A 16,219-nucleotide genomic window follows, 5' to 3' on the forward strand; every position below is an offset into this window, starting at 1 on the left:
CAGGAAAACTGTTATAAAATTAAATGTGTCTTATTCATGGGTTACCGATTTGTTGATTAAGAGGTCGTTCCAATCCTATCTTTGTTCAAATAATTTGCATGTATTATGCAAATAAATAGAACTAGCAACAGAAGATCTCCGAAGCCCGGGGCCGACGACCACGCCCCTGGGCCCTAGGATTGGCCGTCTAGCCAGCCACCTCATTTGCATGACGTGATTTAATAACTACAAGGTCCCGCCTCTCCGTGCTTTCACGTCTCGCGAAAGGACGCGTGAGTTGGGACTCTTCCTTGGTTACGTAAGCTCCGCCCCCCAGCTGCTATTCCCTTCCGCCCGGGGCTTTCGCTCCGTCTACTCCGCTGAAAGCACTACCAGCCTTGCATCGTTTCCCTCCACTCTCCGCGTCCCTACGTCTCTCAGCGCTCATCTTTCCACGAACACACGACGTATGCCCCGCCCCTTCCCCTCCTCAATTCGTCGTGCAAATCCTGCGCCCTAACCGCCGGGACGACCGGCACTGCATTCCCGCCCCCTCTACGCCTCTTAACGGCTGACGCCGGGGGCTTGTCTCTTTAGCCAACCGGCGTCCTAGCGCCTGGAAGTCCTTCCTCTTTATGCAAATAACCTGTGCCTGCTCCGCACGCCTTGCTTTTTTTAAAAAAAAAAATAAGGACAGCCCTCGAAGTAAAGGAGGCTAGGGAAGATGGTGCCCCGCCCTTTATGCAAATCAGGGGGCGTGCCATGCGCCGAGGGAGGCGGGAGGTGGGGGGGGTGCTCCCGGGGGCGGCGGTTGCCCGGATGGGCCGTTAGTCGGAGCCCAGCCGCGGAGTGAGCGAGGGAGACGGGAGGAGCCGAACCCGGCGCCATCCGCCGCCATCCGCCCCCGCCCCACCGCCATCCCACCTCGGGGAGCCCCTAGGCCCCGGTCCCCGACCCCCGCGCACCCGGCCAGGTGAGTCTGGGGAGCCGAGTGCTAACCCCCCTTTCCGGCGCGGGAGCGGTGGCGGTGGCGGCGGCGGCAGCGGTGGCGGGCCGGGGGAGAAGAGAAGCTGCCATTAGCCGCCGCCATTTTGTCCTCCTGCTGCCGGGGCCTGCCTGCCCCTCCCCCTCTGATACCCCAGCTTGGTACCCGCACCTCCAACCCCTCACCCAGAGTCCGTGGCGTGCCCCTAACCACCCGCCTTTCCGGGTTCATGGGGCGACCCCTCTCCTGGGCCCCTGGCTCCCCACACCTAGCTGCACTGTTAGCCTCTTCACCCCAATCTGTGGGTCCCCTTCCTCGCCGCCACTCTTTGGTGGGCCGCGCCCGACGATCCTCGGAGAGTCTCCTTTCCTCCATATTGGGCCACCCTCCCATCACCCAGTGCTCGGGTTCCCCGTTCTTGACGCCCCTCTTCGCCTCGAGTCACTCCCACCCTAAAACCCTGCTTTTATCCTATATCGTTGCTTTCTACGTTCTTCAGCCTTTCTCTGCTTTTTTATTTTCCCTATTTCCCTTTCTCTTCTCTATTTGAACCCCCCTTTTTTTCTTGGGTCTCTTGACATTGCCTTCTTACTTTGCTTTGTATCTTTTCTTACCATTTTTGGTTGAGTGTATTATTTCTCACCTTCTTTCGTGTTGTCATCTTTTATTAGTGTTACTCCACCATTTCCCTAACCTTTTCCATCATATATTTATCTCCAAAGATTGGAGTCTTTCAGCACCTACACAGCAACCCCCATTCCTTCATCTTACCTATTTTAAAGTTCTTGGTTTTCATCCTGATTTTACCGAGTTTTTATCGTGGGCCTGCCTGGATTTAACACCACCTCCCATGTCTTTCCTGTACACCATTCCTTCCTATAAATGAATGCCTGGTCACTCAGGAACCAACTGGCGATGCAGAGTTCGGCCTGCTTAGGGAGGAAGGGATAGTGGGGAAAGAAATGGCTACTGATGGACATTCTTACTGAGGGTAGGAAAATGAAGTAGTTTCTGGCTTTGGCCCCATGCTTACAATGTGCTTGAGGTGGCTCCATAATGTATTGTTTTTCTCAAATCTGCATAGCGTAAGCCAGAGCCCACCAGTGTTTATTTCGTTTGGAGACCAGATTTTTTTTTTCCAAGAGCTGGGATGGGGGCAAGTGGGAAAAGATGGAGTGAATATTCCAAATACTTGGGGTTCTGTAGCTTGGAAGTATATAGAGCCCCAATTCCATGAGGAATTTTCTGGCACTAGCCCCCAGTCTGACTGAGCAAGCTCGTAAAATCGTTAAACTCCTGGCATACCTTCGTGCAAACCTCCCCAGATGGGAGTGAGGCTGCTGGGAAAGGGCACAGTTAGGGAGCTGGTGTCTGATAAGTCAGAAATTGAAAGCTCTGTTCCTTGCAGGATGGAGTTCCTATGCCTCTTTCTGGTTTTCTCTGGGACTGGGACTTGCCATGTTTTATTATACATCTCTGGAATGTTTTTTGTGGAGGGAGAAGGGATTATTACTTGGGATAATGAAGCAGCAGCTGCTTTTTATAGACTGGCACCAAAAAAGAGTGTATACTACTAGGAGGATATTGGATTTTTTATTTGGATTTCCTTGGCAAGAGGTATCTGGGGGGAAGAGGAACCATGGCATTTGGGCTCTGTGGGAGTTGCTTTTAAGGGACTAGGGAGGGATACCTGGGTGGCGCAGCGGTTTAGCGCCTGCCTTTGGCCCAGGGCGCAATCCTGGAGACCCAGGATCGAATCCCATGTCGGGCTCCTGGTGCATGGAGCCTGCTTCTCCCTCTGCCTGTGTCTCTGCCTCTCTCTCTCTCTCTCTCTCTCTCTCTCTCTGTGACTATTATAAATAAATAAAAATTAACAAAAAAAAAATAAGGGACTGGGGAGTTTGAATTAGGCTAGAGGAAAAGACAGAGGGACACATATTTGGGCCCGTAATGAAAAATGAAAAGGAGCATCTAGATTTCTCTTGGAGTCAGTAAAGGAAGCAGAGACTGAAACACCTTGTGTCTGGCCCACAGGCTCCGGCACGTTTTGGGGGAGGTGCCTGCAGGACCCAACATACTCAATGAGCTTCCAGCGCAATGTCCGATCGCTCGGGGCCGACTGCCAAGGGGAAGGATGGAAAGAAGTATTCCTCGCTCAACCTGTTTGATACATATAAGGGCAAGTCCTTAGAGATCCAGAAACCTGCTGGTGAGGGTCCTCCTAAGATGTTCCTAATTCCCAAAGGCTGGGCATGAATGGGGCATACATTTTAAAGTTCTTTGAAGGGAAACAGTTGAGGTACAAGTATCTGAAGACTAGAGGATTACTAAAGACTTTCCAGCTTTATCTTGGGTCCCATAGGGGAAATTGGGCTTTGGATGGACACCAGTTACCCTCCTACAAAGGCATGTCTGTAGTTCCTTGTCTTTGGACATGTAAGAATTGGAGGCAAAGAAATGGGGACTTGGAGAAGTCTGGGGCCAGCTTGCTCCCTGCAGGCTCAAGATGAACCATCCAACAGAGAAGTACCAAGTGTAATGCATCTTAGTGTTTCCACTGGAATTTCTGAGATTGCTGAGGACAGAGGCAGGAGTGGTTTCTAAGAAGTTGGTAATGCTATTGAGGAGGTATAAATGGGGCCTAGGGTAGGAAACTGTCAGATCACGCACCTGGGGTGTTTTTACCCTCCCTATCTTTTCTCCAGTTGCCCCTCGCCATGGCCTGCAGAGTCTCGGGAAAGTTGCCATTGCCCGGCGTATGCCACCCCCAGCCAACCTTCCAAGCCTGAAAGCTGAGAACAAAGGCAATGACCCCAACGTCTCACTAGTGCCGAAAGACGGAACAGGATGGGCAAGCAAACAGGAGCAGTCCGACCCCAAGAGGTAGACAGAGGCCTGGGGGACCCAGAGTGATAAGTATTTTAACTTTGAACTTCAGGATGGATCAGAGCCTAGTCTAGCCCAGCCACCTAAGCTCCAGAGACTGAGGGAAGCTCCTTTCTTGGCAATGCGAGGGCTCCCATTAGAGGTCTCAGGAATGACACTTTTAGCTTTGTGTCAGGTAGAAGGAAGGGAACAACAAACAGATGACACTGTATGTGGGCTGACTAGGTTATAGTATTTTGTCACAAGTGCTTGCAAATAATAACAAATGGGCTTGGGTCTACTTTCTGTCCTCCACCAATTGGAGAAGTAGGGGAGGCATCTCAGGTTCCAGATAATCTTTATGTTCTACCATCCTCTTAGTTCCGATGCCTCAACCGCTCAGCCGCCGGAATCGCAGCCACTGCCGGCTTCACAGACGCCTGCCTCCAACCAACAGAAACGACCCGCAGCAGCCCCCGAGGTATGAGGAACTGGATGGCATCAAAGGGCTGGTGGCTAGAATGGTTTGTAGTTCCAATACCCACATCGCTGTTTATTATTTGTCTGCTTCCTCAGAACACTCCTTCGGTTCCAAGCGGGGTAAAGTCCTGGGCACAAGCCAGCGTCACCCATGGAGCACATGGAGATGGTGAGTGCAGAGCCGCTTGGGGAGCTTGCTCTGTGCACTGTGGTAGGCAGGAGTGTTCACTCACTTTAGCAAAGTGTTTTCAGTCCTCTGGCTAAATTTTGGTCCTCATGTTCAGTTTCATGGATCACGTAAGCGAGGGTGAGGGGGTATCCCAGGACTGACCTTGTTTCTTGGGGAATGAGTACACAGTGTAATAGTGCATGAGTTTGAAAAGAATTTGATGATTTGGTACTGATCAGCCTTCAGTTTTTTAGTATCTTCTCAGTAAATGTGATTTTTTTGGTTTGCTATTCTGCACGCCAACAGGTGGAAGGGCATCAAGCCTACTGTCACGATTCTCTCGAGAGGAATTTCCGACCCTGCAGGCGGCTGGCGACCAGGACAAGGCTGCCAAGGAAAGGGAGTCTGCCGAACAGTCGTCTGGGCCCGGACCAAGCCTCCGCCCCCAAAGTGAGTGGTTGCCATTTGTGAGTTGAATGGGGGTGGTGGTGGTTATATTTTGCCCAGAACAATACTTTAGTCCATCTCAGAGCTAAGTGTTGGCTTATTCACCTTGTTCCTCATCATTTTTGGCTATGTTCCTCTTGTCTTCTTCAAAATACAGATTCTACAACTTGGAGGGACGGAGGCGGGCGTGGCCCTGATGAGCTGGAGGGCCCAGACTCCAAACTTCATCACAGCCATGATCCCCGGGGGGCGCTACAGCCTTCGGGCCCGCCCCAGTTCCCTCCCTACCGCGGAATGATGCCGCCCTTCGTGAGTGTGCATATCTTATTTTGGAGTGGTTGTACTTGAAGCTGGAGAGTTAGCAATTAGGACTTAGCCTTTGAAGGGGACAGGAAGGATAACAGGTTTAGGGAGCTGGCTGCATATTTGTCCCTCTAAGCAGCTACTGTTGGGCCTTTTTGCAGATGTATCCCCCATATCTCCCGTTTCCTCCGCCCTATGGACCCCAGGGGCCTTACCGATACCCTACTCCTGATGGGCCCAGGTGAGTAATCCAGGTCTGGGTTTGTGGTTGGAGACAAGGGAAGCCTCTTAGGAAGGAAGATGGTCTTCTAGCCTAGAGGCTGAGTCTTGTATGTGGTTCTACAACATGCCATCTTTTACTCTCTCTCCATTTGTCTTTTCACACACAGCCGTTTCCCCCGTGTGGGGGGTCCTCGGGGTTCAGGGCCGCCAATGCGCCTTGTAGAGCCTGTGGGCCGGCCTTCGATTCTCAAAGAGGATAATCTCAAAGAGTTTGACCAGTTGGACCAGGAGAATGACGATGGTTGGGCAGGTTAGTACATATGAAGGATGAAACGTTTTGGTTTCAAAACGCAAAATCTGATGAATAAACAGGGGATTGTGCGGGAGAAAAAGAGACGCTGAAGGGTAGGGCAGACACATGGCGGAAAGCCAAGTTCTGGTAAAGAACTGATGTATGGGAATGCGAAGACCCACACTGTGGCTTCATTCAGAGGGGTTTGGTGTTGGGAGTGCATCGCACTGTGTAATATTAGACCCCTTCCTGTGTTCCAAAAGTTATGAGATTGGAGAACAGAATGCTTGGGTTATCAGTTTTCACTTTCCCCCCCACAGGGGCCCACGAAGAGGTCGACTACACTGAAAAGCTCAAGTTCAGCGATGAGGAAGACGGGCGAGACTCTGATGAGGAGGGAGCTGAGGGCCAGTGAGTTAGGGGGTTCAGTTTCTCTTGCAGTAATACCCTCTTAAAGGAGCTGGTTTCTAACTGATTTTAATTCCACTGTTGGTCTGCTCACAGCAAGGAGTCCCAATCAGCTGCTGGTGAGGAACGGCCCCCTGAAGCAGATGGCAAAAAGGGCAACTCCCCCGGCAGCGAACTGCCCCCTCCCAAGACGGCCTGGGCAGAGACCTCTCGGCCTCCAGAGACAGAGCCGGGGCCTCCTGCCCCAAAGCCTCCCCCACCCCCACCTCACCGGGGCCCCGCCGGGAACTGGGGCCCCCCTGGGGACTACCCAGTGAGTGTCTACAATGAGGGGTTGAGAAGGGTCAGTTGTGGGAGAGGAGTGTCGGCTGAGAAGTTGAAGCACTAGTAATTGAGAAAGCTGGAGGGAGGGTCAGGAATGGGCTACAGGAAGCGTAAAGCAGTGGAGCATCTCTGAAAAGGTTTGGAGCCTCTTTGGTGTTAGAGGATTCTGGGTTAAAAGAAATTGGGATGCTAGTGAGGAAAAACGAGGCCTGGGTATTTGGGTCTCTGAAAGGAGCGAAGAAGTAAGAATAGGACAAGTTGGTCCCTACCCAAAAAGGCCACCAACCCAAGGCCAGTTCCTGCCCCTACAGCTAGAGACAGTTGATCAGTATGTGACAAAGATAAGAAACTTGATGACTGATACCTCTGGCCCTGACGGGTCTGCCCATTGACAGGATCGGGGGGGCCCTCCTTGCAAGCCCCTAGCACCTGAAGATGAGGATGAGGCCTGGCGGCAGCGTCGAAAACAATCTTCATCTGAGATCTCCTTGGCTGTGGAGCGGGCCCGGCGCCGGCGTGAAGAGGAAGAGCGTCGCATGCAGGAGGAGCGCCGGGCAGCCTGCGCTGAAAAGCTCAAGCGACTGGATGAGAAGTTTGGGGCACCTGACAAGCGGCTCAAAGCAGAGCCTGCTGTCCCACCTGCTGCTGCTCCTGCCCCAGCTCAGCCACCTGCAGTCCCCAAAGAAAATTCTGTACCTCCAGCTCCTCCACCCGCACCAGCCCCGACACCAGAGAAAGAACCAGAAGAGCCGACACAGTCCCCCCCTTTCCAATCCACCCCCACTCCAGGTGTGGCTCCAGCTCCCACCCTGGTGAGTGGTGGTGGCAGTACCAGTAGCGCCAGCAGTGGCAGCTTCGAAGCCAACCCAGGTACGGTGATGGGGATAGGTGTCACATCTCATCTCTTGAGGCTGAGGGTGCAGGTGGTATGGATGGGAGGCAGTTGTTTCAGTTGATTGGATTATCAGTGGCAGAGAAAAAGGGAGTCCCTTTGCGCGTATGAGTATCTAAGGTGGGAAAGGTTTTACTATCTGCATTCCTGGATGAGTAGTGGTCTGAAGCACTTGCCATTAGGTTAGCATGGAGTGAGACTGAAGACAGTGTCTTTTTTGGCGATTTTTGGGAAGTTCACTCCATCATTGGCTCTTGAAGTAAGCGCTTATCTTTAGAGAGGGTGCTCTAGAGTTGAGTGCCTGGAGGTGTTTTGTGGCAGGTCTCTCCACAAACTCGATCACTCTGATTATCTTTTTGTCGATGCAGTTGAACCGCAGCAATCCTCAAAAGAGGGTTCTGAACAACCAGAAGAGGTTCCCTCTCCTGCCACGACCCCTGCCCCAAAGGTGGAACCCAAAGGTGATGGGGTCGGTCCCACCCGACAGCCCCCCAGCCAGGGCTTGGGCTACCCCAAATACCAGAAGTCGTTGCCGCCACGGTTCCAGCGACAGCAGCAGGTGAGAGCATTTTTTCCCTTGGTAAGAGTGATTTCCCTCCCTGCTCCATGTGTACCTGTTGTAAGGTGTCAGCTTGAATCCCTCTACTATTACTGTCTCCAGTGTGTCATCCTGGCTTTTATTTAGTCCTGATCTTTTATTTTTTTAAGTCCTGATCTTTGTTACGTCTGTGTGTTAACGTTGCTTCTGGGCTTGTTTTTTCTGTTAGGGGCGAGCAAGGGTTTTGATGGCCTCTGTTGTCTTTCCCCAGGAGCAGCTTTTGAAGCAGCAGCAACAGCAGCAGTGGCAGCAGCATCAACAGGGTTCTGCTCCACCTGCTCCGGTACCACCATCACCACCGCAACCTGTGACCATGGGGGCTGTGCCAGCTCCACAGGCTCCGCCACCGCCCCCCAAGGCCCTGTACCCAGGTGCTTTGGGCCGGCCCCCACCCATGCCCCCGATGAACTTTGATCCCCGCTGGATGATGATACCTCCTTATGTGGATCCCCGGCTCCTCCAGGGCCGGCCCCCTCTGGACTTCTACCCTCCTGGTGTGCATCCCTCTGGTAAGGGCCTTTGAGGGGTGGGTAGGGGATGCTGCCGTCCCAGGAAATTGCTGTGGACAAAGGGCCCCTGGGTAAGGAGGGAGGGTGTGTGCTTAATCTTGCTGAGATTGCTCTTTGTTTCAGAAATGGCCTTAGGAAGGAAAAAGGGGGCTTTCAATGGCCAGATTTATTGGGGTGGGGGGCAGTTCATTGATTCATTCATACACTTGATTTTAGACAGAAGGCCAAGAAGTGATCATCGATTCATTCATAGGGAAGCTGAGTGGATCAGATAACACTTTCAGGGGAGCATGTCAGGACCAGACTTGCAGGGAGTAAGAGCTGGAGGAGTGGACGTCGACGTAACTAACAGAAGTAGATGGGGGAAGAGATGCTTTTTGAGCTGGATGGCCTATCACATAGAAGAGGGTTATTTTTCTCGTCCCTCTTGTTTTCTTAGGCTTAGTTCCCCGAGAGCGCTCAGACAGTGGGGGTTCAAACTCAGAGCCATTTGAGCGTCATGCACCTCCCCTCTTACGGGATCGGGGCACCCCACCAGTGGATCCAAAGTTGGCCTGGGTAGGAGATGTCTTCACCACCACATCCACTGACCCCCGCCCGCTTACCTCCCCACTGCGCCAGGCTGCCAATGAGGATGACAAGGGGATGCGGTGAGTCTGAGCAGTGGAAGTGGGTGCATTGCCAGTGAAAGGATTTGGGCTAGGAAAAGAGGACCTTGGGATTATTGGTGAAGTGACAGGAATAAACATTAGAGGAGTGTCGGGGTAGTAATAGTGTTCTCTTTCTCTACCTAGTTCTGATTTTTCTCATTCATTCTAAGATACTTAATTTTCATTTTTTTGCGTGTCCCTTTTTAGGAGTGAGACCCCTCCAGTACCTCCCCCACCACCCTATCTGGCCAGTTATCCAGGCTTTCCTGAGAATGGAGCCACTGGGCCCCCAATCCCTCGCTTCCCTCTGGATGAACCCACTCCCCCAGGGTCCCGTCCACTCCCCTGGCCCCCAAGCAGTGATGAAGCCACTAAGATACAGGCTCCACCACCCAAAAAGGATACCCCCAAGGAGGAGACTCCACAGCTCATGGGGACAGAAGCCAGCCGAAAGCCTGCCCGAGGAGTTGGAGGCCAAGGCCCCCCTCCACCTCGCAGAGAGAGCCGCACTGAGACCCGCTGGGGCCCTCGCCCAGGCAGCAGTCGTCGTGGGATCCCTCCAGAGGAACCAGGGGCCCCTCCCCGCCGGGCTGGGCCTATAAAGAAACCCCTACCACCTACGAAAGCTGAAGAGCTGTCTCCTAAGCCCCTGGAGCAGAGTGATGAAAGCCCCAAGGTTCCAAAGCCAGAGCTCAAGACGGCAAAGGGGAAGATGGGGGTCCCCAAGGAGACCCCACCTAGTGGGAATCTTTCCCCTGCCCCTAGGCTTCGGAGGGATTACTCCTATGAAAGAGTGGGTCCTGCCTCTTGTCGGGGCAGGGGCCGAGGCGAGTATTTTGCCAGGGGGAGGGGCTTTCGGGGGACTTACGGGGGCCGGGGGCGGGGAGCCCGAAGCCGAGAGTTCCGCAGTTACCGAGAGTTCCGGGGAGATGATGGGCGTGGAGGTGGAGCAGGGGGACTGAACCATCCTCCTCGAGGTCGCACTGCCAGCGAGACGCGAAGCGAGGGTTCAGAGTACGAAGAGATCCCCAAGCGGCGCCGACAGCGGGGTTCAGAAACGGGCAGTGAGACCCACGAGAGCGATCTGGCCCCCTCAGACAAGGAAGCTCCCCCCACCAAGGAAAGAGTGCTCACCCAAGTCTCTCTTGCTCCTCCACCATCAGGAGCCCCTCCTTCGCCAGCCCCAGCCCGCTTTTCGACTGCCCGAGGTGGGCGCGTCTTCACTCCCAGAGGAGTGCCATCACGCCGGGGGCGAGGGGGAGGGCGGCCCCCTCCACCCATTTGTCCAGGCTGGAGCCCTCCAACCAAGTCCCTGGCTCCCAAGAAGCCTCCAGCAACTCCTTTGCCACCAAATAAGGAGCCTTTGAAAGAGAAGCTGATCCCAGGGCGTCTGTCCCCCGTGACCCGGGGAGGCAGCAGTGGAGGCAGCAACATGGGTATGGGTGTGGAAGATGGAGAACGGCCCCGACGGAGGCGGCATGGGAGGGCTCAGCAGCAGGACAAACCGCCTCGGTTCCGGAGGCTGAAACAGGAACGAGAGAATGCTGCCAGAGGGGCAGAGGGCAAGCCCTCTTCCTTAGCCCTTCCAGCCCCCAGCTCTGGAGCAGAGGAGACACACACAACAGGGTCTGTGCCCCCACCCCCTCGCCGGGCAGCTGCCAAATCTCCTGATCTGTCAAACCAGAACTCTGATCAAGCTAATGAGGAATGGGAGACTGCATCAGAGAGCAGCGACTTTGCCGGTGAGCGCCGGGGGGACAAGGAGGCTCCCCCACCAGCACTGCTGACCCCCAAAGGTGTGGGAACTCCTGGGGGCAGCGGAGGTGGAACCGGACCAGGCATTTCAACCGTGTCCCGTGGAGATCTGAGCCAGAGAGCCAAGGATTTGAGCAAGCGGAGCTTCTCAAGTCAGCGGCCAGGCATGGAGAGGCAGAACCGGCGCCCGGGCCCAGGCAACAAAGCTGGCAGTGGTGGCAGCAGCAGTGGAGGAGGTGGTGGGGGACCTGGAGGAAGGACCGGCCCAGGGCGAGGGGATAAGAGGAGCTGGCCCTCTCCCAAGAACCGGAGGTGGGTAGGGACAGGCTGTTGATTTTATTTTTAAGGCGGAATAGTGGAAGAGGGGAGAAAACCTGAAGGGAAGGTTCAGTTGATTGCGGTGAAGTTTGATATGTGAGGGCACAGGGGCTGCTGGGCACCGAACACTCGTGTCTAGGGAAAGTGACTGGAAAGCAGTTAGATCGAGTCAGGAGCAACCATGTCTTTTCTGTTCTTTGCTTTTCACCGTATAGCTCCAGGCACAAAGATTTCATTAGACATAGTTGGGAACACCTGGGTTTTAACAGGCAAGAGGAAGGGGTTATAAGATTGGTAGAGAAGAAGTTAACAATTCCAGAAGTATTCTAAAGTTCTGTTCCGCTTTCTTCAGCCGACCTCCAGAGGAGCGGCCCCCAGGGCTTCCTCTGCCTCCTCCACCCTCCAGTAGTTCTGCTGTCTTCCGCCTGGACCAAGTTATCCACAGCAACCCCGCTGGCATCCAACAGGCTCTGGCCCAACTCAGCAGCCGCCAGGGGAGTGCAGCTGCACCAGTGGGGCACCCAAGGCCCAAGCCTGGGCCTTCCCAGACCCCTCAAGGCCCCTCCACTCGGCCCCCAACCCGATATGACCCTGAGAGGGCCGCTAACAACAACAGCATTAGTTCAGGTAAGCAGGAGGGGCTGAGGGTGGGAATGTTTCCATCCCCAGCAAAGAAGGTCCGGTGGCAGAGGGGGGAGAGTCTGGCCAGGGGACCTTGACGCTCGGTGTCTGTACTGGACAAGGGTGGAAGGATTGGGAGCCAAGTAGCAGGAAAGGCTAGGTTCAGTGGTAGCGCAGAGTAGAAGCTGACAGATAATGCCTTTTTCCCAGACCCCCACTTCGAGGAGCCAGGGCTGATGGTGAGGGGAGTGAGCGGGACTCCCCGGGACTCTGCCGGGGTTAATCCCTTCCCCCCAAAACGACGGGAGCGGCCTCCCAGAAAACCAGAGCTGCTGCAGGAGGTGAGGGATGAAGCTTGAGGTTGTGCTTTACTGCTCTATAATCCTTTTTTGTCTTTTCTTCATTGTCCTGTTCTCGTCTCTGTGTCCTCACCCCAGATTCTCAGTATTAGTCCCTTTTTGCCCCACACCTCACTCTGGCCCAGGCTCTTCCAGTCCCCGGCCCCCACCTCATTCATGTTTTGTTTCTGGCCTTCCTCACCTTTAGGAATCTTTGCCGCCTTCTCATAGCTCTGGTTTCTTGGGCCCCAAGCCTGAGGGCCCAGGCCCTCAGGGAGAGTGCAGAGATACAGGGACAGAGGCCCTGACCCCCCACATCTGGAACCGTTTACATACTGGTAAGATGGAGTGGTAGCAGGGGAAGGGCTCTGTCAGAGGTCCAAGAGGGCAGCCTCGGGATGGTCTCTCACTTCTGCTGTCTGGTCCTCTTCCCAGCCACTACCCGGAATAGTTACCGGCCTGGCTCCCTGGAGCCCTGGATGGAACCCCTGAGCCCTTTCGAGGACGTGGCTGGAACAGAAGTAAGTGACAATGGGAGGGAGTATCTGAGCTGGGATTCTTCTCCACCTGTTCTGGGTGTCCAGGGCTATGCAGTCACGTAGTTGTGTTATTTGTCAAACATCAGTCAGGTATTGGGGTGCTTTCTACCTTGACTTAACTAATTCCTTCTCCACTCCTCTCAGATGAGTCAGTCTGACAGTGGGGTGGACCTGAGTGGGGATTCTCAGGTGTCATCAGGTCCCTGCAGCCAGCGAAGTTCCCCTGATGGAGGACTCAAGGGGGCAGCAGAGGGGCCTCCCAAGCGGCCTGGAGGCTCCTCACCCCTGAATGCTGTTCCTGGTGAGGGTCCACCTGGCTCTGAACCCTCTGAACCTCCTAGGAGACGGCCACCTGCTCCCCATGATGGGGACAGAAAGGTAAAAAAAAAAAAAATAAAAGAGGAATGTTCTTGAGACTCTGAATTTGGCCCTATGTTTTTCTCCTCCTTCCTGTTCTTGTGTGTCCTGGACATTCCTTCATTTGCCCAAATTTCCTTTACTTCCCCAACCCAGGAGCTGCCCCGGGAGCAACCTCTGCCCCCTGGCCCCATTGGCACAGAACGATTGCAACGTACAGACCGAGGCCCAGAGTCTGGCTCCCTCCGGCCATCCCATCGACCTGGTCCCCCCGTCCAGTTTGGCACCAGTGACAAGGTGTGCATGGGCAGGATCTGAGCACCTTGGGGTGGGTGGAGAGGAGGAAAGGATTGGAGGTGGGATGTGGAGGATATGCATCTTGAGCCACAGAATGATCTCCTTTGCATCACTACCACAGGACTCAGAGTTGCGCCTAGTGGTAGGAGACAGTTTAAAAGCAGAGAAGGAGCTAGCAGCATCAGTCACCGAGGTGAGTGGGGCAATGAGAGCTTGGTGGAAAGGTCTTCAGTTATGGAGATGATGGCTGGGTGTGACCTCGATGGACGTCAGGGAAGCTGACTTTGCTTCTGACCAGTCTTCTTTACAGGCCATCCCCATATCCCGAGACTGGGAGCTGCTCCCCAGTGCTTCTGCCTCGGCTGAGCCACAATCTAAGAACCTGGGCTCTGGGCACTGTGGCCCAGAGCCCAGCTCCTCAGGCCAGCGCTTGTACCCAGAGGTCTTCTATAGCAGTCCCGGGCCTCCCGTTTCCCAGGTAAGTGACCTGCCTGCTTCCTATCCCATGAACCCCTTCTGCCTGCTGTCCCTCAAAATCCGACCTTCCAATTTGTGTAGTTGTAAAACATTATTTATGGTTTTGTTTTTCTACTTGCTTTTACTGTAGTAGGTGGGGTGGGCAGTCTTTTCTTGACCAGAAAAACTGGAGCTATTCCAGCCTTGCCCCTCCCGCAGGTCTCGGGAGGAGCCATAGACTCTCAGTTACATCCCAACAATGGAGGTTTTCGTCCTGGGACACCCTCTCTTCACCCTTACAGGTAAGATTGAATGCCTGTGGATCTCAGAAGGAAATGAACTGTGTTTCAGTGGGGAGGCCTGTTTCAGGGGTACCAGAAGCTGGTAGACTTTTAGCTCAGAACAAAGGAATACGTGATTCTGGCTTCCTGACTCCTTCCTCTGCACCTAAATTTTGCCTCCCTTCAGATCACAGCCCCTGTACCTCCCCCCGGGCCCAGCGCCCCCCTCAGCACTGCTTTCTGGGGTAGCTGTCAAGGGCCAGTTTTTGGATTTCTCTGCACTGCAAGCAACAGAGCTGGGGAAGTTGCCAGCTGGAGGAATCCTGTACCCTCCACCTTCCTTCCTGTACTCTCCAGCTTTCTGCCCCAGCCCTTTGCCCGACCCACCTTTGCTTCAGGTGAGAGATGGGCAGGTGCTGGGCTTCGGGGGTTAGGGGTGGCGAGGGGGATGCTTTTGGGGCAGTTGACATTGCTCCCTGTTGTCCCCAGCAGGTGCGCCAGGATCTGCCATCCCCTTCAGATTTTTATTCTACTCCTCTGCAACCCAGTGGCCAAAGTGGCTTCCTCCCCTCAGGGGCCCCTGCCCAGCAGGTAACTTTTGTCCTGCCACTCACTCTTCATTCTGTTTCTCTATTCAATTTCTGGTTTATTTGTCTGATTGTATTTTTGGTTTTCTGATATTCTTTCCTGCCCTTGACACCCCTCCCTCACCACCTGTATTTCTTATTGTAGATGCTTCTACCCATGGTGGACTCACAGCTGCCTGTGGTGAACTTTGGCTCCCTGCCACCAGCGCCACCTCCTGCCCCACCGCCCCTTTCTCTGTTACCTGTGGGCCCTGCTCTGCAGCCCCCCAGCCTGGCTGTACGACCCCCACCTGCTCCTGCTACTCGGGTGCTGCCTTCACCTGCGAGACCTTTCGCCCCTAGCTTGGGGCGAGCAGAGGTAAGGTACAGGAACTGAAGTGTTAGGGATCTCCCAAGAGCTAGGGGTGGGGATTCAGTATCTCAGGATCAATTGGGTTGAAAGGCAGGAGGCTCATGAATTTTTTTTTCTTTCAGCTGCACCCAGTGGAACTAAAACCCTTCCAGGATTATCGGAAACTGAGCAGCAACCTTGCAGGACCTGGATCATCACGTACTCCCCCATCTGGAAGGCAAGAGGAGGGTGTGGGGATGCAGATTACCCATCCATATGGCTTTCTTAGGGGACCAGGGAGCAGGTTAGGCTTGCCTCAGACACCCTTCTCCTTTAGGTCCTTCTCTGGCCTGAATTCCCGTCTCAAGGCCCCGCCTTCTACCTACAGTGGAGTCTTCCGCACCCAGCGCATCGACCTCTACCAGCAGGTGAAGGAAAGACCCCTGTGGCCCCAAGTCTGAATCCAAGAGTTACCATCTGAATTCCTGTCTTTCCATCCCTGGCATCCCAGTAGGACTTATTTTTGCACATGTGCCTGTTCCCCAGGCCTCTCCACCGGATGCCCTGCGCTGGATGCCGAAGCCCTGGGAGCGGACGGGGCCACCTTCTCGAGAGGGGCCTTCCCGACGGGCAGAGGAGCCTGGGTCCCGAGGGGACAAGGAGCCTGGATTGCCCCCATCCCGCTGAGGGAGTTCCCCTTGCCCCCCACCCCCCGGGGCTTGTATATAGATTATAAATATATAAGGGGGAATGGGGTGGGTGGGGAGGGGTTGTGGGGCTGGGGCCTCGCTTCCCCTCCACCCCCCTCCCCTGGTCCCCTATCCCTGGGGCCGTTTGTTAAAAAAGAGTAATAAAAGGATTAAAAAAAAATTTCTGGAATGATTTTGGGGATGGGTTGGTTTTCGATCTCTTCAGGCAGTATAGTGCCCAGGGATCTGTAGAGAGGTTTTAGGGAATTTACTCCCCCCAGTGATGTTTTAACAAGCTGTCTCAAATCTGTTCTGTTGTATATTGAAGTCTCACAGGCTGGGAAGTAGAGCTGGCCTTCACTGGTGAATGATTCTTATACCATTGAGTGAGGTCTGCTGGCTACCAGTCTGCAGCTGGTGGCTAGGCTGGTGCCACAGGTCTACCGTCGTGTGTCTGGGGCTCTGGTGTTTATCTCAAGGGTAGAAAAAAATCCCACTGGATTGTCAACCAGTGTCTGGTTTGTCCA

The 16,219-nt window shown here is 54.3% G+C and overlaps 1 protein-coding gene and 1 non-coding gene across 5 annotated transcripts; both read left to right on the plus strand.

Moving 5' to 3' along the window:
• The first annotated feature begins 800 nt into the window (after positions 1–800).
• Positions 801–15,782, plus strand: PRRC2A (proline rich coiled-coil 2A). Of its 4 annotated transcripts, none has more exons than XM_055330380.1 (31): positions 801–952; positions 2,999–3,173; positions 3,670–3,847; positions 4,211–4,310; positions 4,406–4,478; positions 4,785–4,928; positions 5,083–5,234; positions 5,390–5,469; positions 5,618–5,760; positions 6,063–6,153; positions 6,247–6,463; positions 6,870–7,344; positions 7,735–7,925; positions 8,176–8,473; positions 8,913–9,123; positions 9,331–11,190; positions 11,549–11,823; positions 12,028–12,158; positions 12,364–12,493; positions 12,591–12,676; positions 12,839–13,072; positions 13,208–13,348; positions 13,470–13,541; positions 13,647–13,826; positions 14,024–14,106; positions 14,273–14,483; positions 14,575–14,676; positions 14,818–15,030; positions 15,147–15,241; positions 15,341–15,431; positions 15,550–15,782. In XM_055330380.1, exons 2-31 carry the CDS (start codon positions 3,062–3,064, stop codon positions 15,688–15,690), a joined length of 6,510 nt encoding a protein of 2,169 aa, XP_055186355.1. In that variant the 5' UTR covers positions 801–952; positions 2,999–3,061; the 3' UTR covers positions 15,691–15,782. The 4 variants fall into 4 exon arrangements, with proteins under 4 accessions (XP_055186355.1, XP_055186356.1, XP_055186357.1 ...); XM_055330381.1 differs by having other exon boundaries at positions 14,578–14,676; XM_055330382.1 differs by having other exon boundaries at positions 13,659–13,826.
• LOC129513204 (small nucleolar RNA SNORA38) lies at positions 3,358–3,488 on the plus strand. Its single transcript, XR_008665185.1, has one exon. It is a non-coding gene; the product is annotated as a small nucleolar RNA SNORA38 (small nucleolar RNA).
• Positions 15,783–16,219: the final 437 nt, after the last annotated feature.

Source organism: Nyctereutes procyonoides, unplaced genomic scaffold (assembly GCF_905146905.1).
Source record: "Nyctereutes procyonoides isolate TBG_1078 unplaced genomic scaffold, NYPRO_anot_genome, whole genome shotgun sequence".
Lineage (NCBI taxonomy): Eukaryota > Metazoa > Chordata > Mammalia > Carnivora > Canidae > Nyctereutes > Nyctereutes procyonoides.